This window comes from Choloepus didactylus, chromosome 2, assembly GCF_015220235.1.
Source record: "Choloepus didactylus isolate mChoDid1 chromosome 2, mChoDid1.pri, whole genome shotgun sequence".
Taxonomy (NCBI): domain Eukaryota; kingdom Metazoa; phylum Chordata; class Mammalia; order Pilosa; family Megalonychidae; genus Choloepus; species Choloepus didactylus.
The window spans coordinates 237,869,068-237,875,022 of NC_051308.1; the positions used below are offsets into that span (position 1 = coordinate 237,869,068).

At 46.2% G+C, this 5,955-nt stretch overlaps 1 protein-coding gene across 1 annotated transcript; it reads right to left on the minus strand.

Annotated features, from left to right (window-relative positions):
* Window positions 1-260: 260 nt before the first annotated feature.
* LOC119520917 (angiopoietin-related protein 7-like) lies at window positions 261-5,319 on the minus strand. The gene is made up of 5 exons (XM_037818773.1): window positions 4,950-5,319; window positions 2,366-2,466; window positions 1,562-1,756; window positions 697-895; window positions 261-430 (listed from the first exon to the last, which is right to left on the minus strand). The coding sequence occupies exons 1-5, from the start codon at window positions 5,317-5,319 to the stop codon at window positions 261-263; spliced, it is 1,035 nt and encodes a 344-aa protein (XP_037674701.1).
* Between the last annotated feature and the right edge of the window lie 636 nt (window positions 5,320-5,955).

Sequence of the window (5,955 nt, forward strand, 5' to 3'; positions counted from 1 at the left end):
TGCTGTGTCAGGGATCACAGGCAGAGCCCACCCAGTGCAGGCCCCTGAGAAGTGTCTCTCAGGACCCATTATGATTAAATGCCTCACCCCACTAACTTGAACATCTTTTGTTGTCCTCCTCAGGGATGCATTCTATCATTGGAGATTATAGGATGTTTTCAATCCCTACTGTTTCTATCCTCTCTTCCTCCCCTTCTCTGCCCTTGCCCAACCTCCGTTTGTCTCTATTTCTGCATCCCTGTTCCACAGCAGATCTCTTTTTAGGGCTTGAAGTCTTCTGGGCGGATTTTCATCTCCACTCGTTTGAGGGAGTTGCTAGACCCATGCCAGCCGTTCCAGAAGATGCCATCCAGGTGCTTTTTGTGTTTTCCGAGGTGGTGGTACATCCCATTTAGGTTCGAGTCTGCGCAGCATTTGTACCAGTATCCACCTGACACAAGAAACAGATCAGTGCCGGTAATTGAGTATGCACCCCCACCCCCAGCCTTGGAAAACAGATGGTAGCCCAGATATCAGGGATTTGAAGGTCAGCTGTCAGAGCTCATATAAAAAAGAAAAAACAACAACAAACAAACAAAAACAGAAGCCAGAACTCCCATAGTATAGCTCTAAATTCATTCTCTCTTCTTAAGTGGCATTACAGGCTTATACCTAATCCCCACTCCCCACCCCCACCTCCACACGCACCCATCTTACCTTTAAGGAGCTCTGCACAATTTTCCAAGCAGTTGTCATTGTCCTTGTCCTTGGTGCTGAAAGCCGTGTTGTTATGATAGACGAGGGCATCATTCTCCACATTGCCACTGTAGTTTCCCAGGAAGAGGCGGTAGCTGCTCAGTTCATCACCCAGAACAAAGTGGCTGTACTCAGCATAGTGCACATTGCCCTCCCAGTCCTGTCAGGAAGAGTCAGAGCCTTAGAAAAACTGCCCAGGGCTTTGTTTCATCTCACAGAGAAGACCCAGCCCTGTAGCTCTTCTCCCGCTGCAGGCCCATAGCCAGGCATCTTTTTATGTAGTTCGGATCTAGTTTACCTCTGTTCCATACCAACCTGGAAATCAGAAAGCACGAGTCCTAGATCAGACTTTCTCTCGATTTATCATGTGACTGTGATTAGTGGCTCTTTCTGTACTCCCTCACTTTCCCGGCTGTAAGCTATAGATTTACAATTTCACTCTATCTCACTCAGATATGTTTTTTAAAAAGTGATATGAGAATATAAAGCACTTCAAGACCTTTGAGAAGGGGCACTAACAAGTACTGGTAAGATTTGCACATAAAGAACCTTATTCCCAGGCCAGATCAGTGTTTCAGCTGAGCTGCCTGTCGGACTTGCTCTGCTCTGGGCTGGGCTGGCCACCTCCTCACACTATCTGTAGCCCCCTTTTGTGCAAAACAGGGAAAAAACCATTCTTCCTCAACTGTCCTGCAACCTGCAGGAAAACCATCATAGCAAATATTCACATCTTAGTGAATAAGACTAGGAATGATGCCTCTAGCATGGTACACAGTCATGTGTGGTGGCCCTGGTCCAGTCCCAGGGCACCAGGCCCAACGTTCACCTCCATTTCCACGCGTAGTCGAGTTGGCCGCCTGGAGAGCCTGTGGATGTGTTCATTCCCCAGCCAGAAGTCCCCACGGATGCGACCAAAGCCCTGCTTGTACTGGTTCCAGTCCCGTCGGAAGGAGACAAGGCCATTCTTTCGTCTTTGAATGATGGTCCAGCCACCGCCTGAAGTCTCCATGTCACAGAACACCTAGCACAGAGAATTGCTCTGGTCAGGGCCTAGCAGAAGCAGGTGGCAGGAGTGTGTGGGCAGGAGTCACAATCTTTTCCCAGCCTCACAGTCAGTGGGTGCATGCACTTCCATAGTCACGCTGGCTCACTGGTAGCATGGCTCTAACCTGGTGTTGGTGAGCAGGGGCAAGGTAGTGATTTACTGGGGAAGAATTATCAGAATTGGGGATGTGGGGAGCACATATAGCTCAAAGGGAGAGACTCAGGTGCTTCTGATATGCCCCCTTCATATTCTGTCTTTTCTTCTCCCCACAAAAATAACTACACTAGGACATGACAAGAGATCTAAATTAGCACACAGTGGTGGAAATAAGAATAATCTAATGTATGTTAGAGGGTCTTGTTTTTAGTTGATACTGATTAAAAGAGGCAAAATAGATGCCTGGGTGTTTTGGGGGCTTTTTGGCCCATAAATTGAGTGTTTAGTATCTCTGGTATTTGGCATGTTTGCATCTCTGTTTTGCATTTCCCTTTCATTAGACTAGAAATAATCCCTTTTATCTCCATCTCTTTGAGGGTGGTGCAGGACAAGGGGTAGAACATCAACTGTGTGCTTCTTGGACCTCACCTCCAGCTCAGGGCTGCCCAGGAAATCATCTGGAGGAAGCTTATACACTCCAGATGTGTGGTAGTTGTTCTGATAGAGGGAAGAGCAGTCATAGATGGCATCTGAAAAAGGAGCAAACCACAGGGTTAGCATCCAGATTCAGGGCTCGAGGGCAGGCAAGATGTTCCTGCTGTATCTAAATTGAATATGTCAAAACCAAGACTTCATTTCAACTACGGAATTGACATTGCTCATAACTGCTGGGCAGTGTCTGGATTCAGAAGAGGTGTGGATAGAGAGAGCAAAAAAGGTGTTTTATGCCCTTAAGACTGGTAGGGCAGGAGGGTGGGGAAGCCCTTCACCTGGATGGAATCAACAGAACAATCAAACAGGCAGTTGCAGGCTAACTATGAAATGGATTATCCTGTTATCCCGAGCCATGTATTCTACAAATGTTACAATCTCTGAAGACCATGGATTCTGACATTTATTGCAACTGATGCTCCTGTTTAATAGATTCAGATTTGTTAGCTCGTCTGTTACCACAAAAGTCATGAGCATTTCACAAGGTCAGGTTTTGATGCTGGTTGGTTGGTTGGTTGGTTATTGGTTTGTTGGTTAGTTGGTTGGTTTTTGTTGTTATTGTTGTTTGGACAGTAATGGCCACTGCCAACCAAACCCCTAATTAAGGGAGTTAGATTTACAATCTTATCTTTCCCCCGCTTCATCTAACAATGCCAGAATGAAATGAAAACACCCTGAAGAATCCTTTGAAGTCTTGCCCTGACAGTGTTATTAAAACAAGAAAATGAGCGCATTGGATGGGCTGATTTTCACTCTGGGGTTGATGTAAATGCTTCCTTGGCTGCCCATTGGGCATCTGCTTTCTGATGGATTTTGTATCCCTATTCTGAATGTCAAAGAGCTCTGTGAGAGAGCCAGCCTTCCCTGATAGGATCCGGAGCATGGAAAGTCGTATTGTCCAAGAGACACTTCCTGTGTCTGTCTTGGGATCTTTGTCTTGGTGCCACTCCTGACAGCTCTGGGAGAAGAGCACAATGATGGCAACTGGATGCCTCCTGCCCCAGGAGTTGTCGGAGGCTGCCTGGCTCCCTTGCAGAGCACACTGGGCCAGGGGAATGGTGTGCATGTGCCTTTTTCCTCAGAGTTCTTCATTTCCTGTTACTGATGAAAGCATCTCAACTCACTGCTTTTCCAAGGGCACCTCCTTACAGAGTATAAAGGCGGCCAGCAGCTGGTAATGCAGAAGAATAAGGAATGACCCCCCCGAGCAAAAGAGTAAGAGGCAGGCTGGGGAGCTGCCTTTGGTCCCCCAAGAAACTCCCCCTGGGTGGTGGGAAAATCACCTGTTGGGAGGAGCAGGAAGTGGCCTGGCAGTTCCTCTCTCTGGCCTGATCTGCTGCATATCTAGTCTCATCTCCCAGGCCCAATCAGGACTCATTTCTCTGGAAAATGGCCTAAGAATACCTTTCTAATCTTAACTGAGAGTCAGGAAGTAAATGCTAAGAAAATGGTCTATACATTTGGTTTATATAACAGAATTTTCAAGCTTATTTCATGTTAAAATTTTTTCTTCGTCTGAACTGAGGATAAACAGAACCTGCTCGTTAGAGCCATCCTCTTTTCCAAGAAGCTAAGCATTTCTTTGTTCACAGTTTGGTTTTAATGTGACTAACGATATTTCTATCAGCAAGAGATGACCTATGTATAGAATATGTCTTACACCTAATCATTTCCTGATACTTTCAGAAAGCTAAATTAATCTCTACACAATAAATTCACCTCTGAACCTGTCTGAGCCAAGTGAGCCAGAAACTGAAAGTTATTTTGCAAAAGCAAATATTTAAAAATATATCTTATTTTTGACCTTTGAAATCCCAAATTTCAACATAGCATTTTTGTATTTCCTGTATTATTTGAGAATTTTATCTGAGACCCTGAAGAAAAATAGAAAGCCTAAAACTGAGGAGCCTTGAAGAGCCTGTCATTTCCTGAACACAAAGGGATTCTTCAGATGGCTGTGGGCAGTGTCTAACACTTAATTTTGTGCCAGTAAGAAGAGTCAGAATTTCAGAGTCGACACAAAACTCCAGTAATGCTCGTCCCCACTAAATTGTAGGGGCACCAGAGAAGCATTTTGACAAAACTTTGCTCCCAGAGCAACAGATCTTAACATTGGGTGTTTGTTTCTCCTTCCTCGTGATCAAAGGTTCAGCCTGACAGCTCTTGGTCAGGACACAGCAAGTCTAGACCAACCCAGGAAAACTTGAACTCTGTTCTAAGACTTGCTCTGTGATATGGAGTAAACCATGTAATCTTCCTTGCTCCAAGACAGTAATTCGCACATTCTTTATATTGAAGCCTTGTATGAGTAAAAGAGAACTGGGGAGGTACAGGGTAAATTTACAGAAATTTGGAAATCAAAAGAAGTTTTCCTGAAGCCTTTATCAGATGGAAAATAGAGCCAATGGCTCATACCCAGGAAAGTAGACCCCAAAAGATAACCCCGTAGTCATTTAGAAGCAATGTTATAGATGGGGGAGACACTCGCCTGTATGGGGGAAGGTGGACACATTCTCCTTACCTGCTGCAGTCTGAGTGACAGTCTCTGCTGCCTGCAGTTGTATGCTGTCCATCTGCATCTTCATTTTGGAGTAGTTGGTCTCGGCATCTGTGAGCCACGACTCTATGTGCTTCTTACTGTTCTCCAGTTCCTTCACCTGCGTGGCAACTCGGGCCCAGTCGCTCTCCTTCCTCAGGCACACGTTGCTCAGCAGCCTGCTTAGGTTGACTATTTGGGCCTTGAGACCCTTCACATCCTCACAGCAGGAATCCAGATCAAGCTTTATGGGAAGCTGATGTATACGAGTCTGCTTCAGCCACACTGGGTGACTGGCAAAGGCCACAATGAGAATGCAGAGCCAGGTCATGGGTGACAGAGTCTTTTCCAGCATCTTCCTTGGGCCTTGCTGAGAAATAATCTTCCTTTAAGGGAATCTGGATGTACCAGTTGAGATTTGCAAAAGCACAGCAAAGTATCACCTTTTACCTTCACTCCTGATGGTTTTACCACTTAATTGTTTTCTTCCTTGCTCTGCTCTTTCTTAGTCCTCCTCAGAGCTGTCGGAGTTTTTGAAAGTGGAGCTTAACTGGGTATCTCAGAGCCCTCCTTCCCAAGCCTGAATGCTCTGCAAACTGAGCATCTTAAATGTTGTTTGCTTCCTTAACCTCCACCCCCACCAGGGCCGTGCACTGTGCTTCAGTCCCTCCCAGCTCCTCGGGGAGGGTCAGGTGCCTGCTGGGTGGAGTCAGCATCATCTTAGGCCAGAGCAGGGGAGGCGGGGAGGGATACAGGGGCGAGTCTCTCTTTTCTTGCCTGCACAGTGTCTGGGCTGAGACAGGAGGACTGTGACTTTGTGTATTTCCACTACGTTTTGTCTGTTAGATTATGACCCTGCCAGCCACAGGCTCCACTCTGTCAGCAAGCAGGGCAGTGTCAGAAGAATTTCCAAATCCCGTTCTAAAGGTTTTGAAGGAATATGGGAGAGATGAAAACTCAGAAGTGCCAGGCCTGGATCCCCCACACTTCC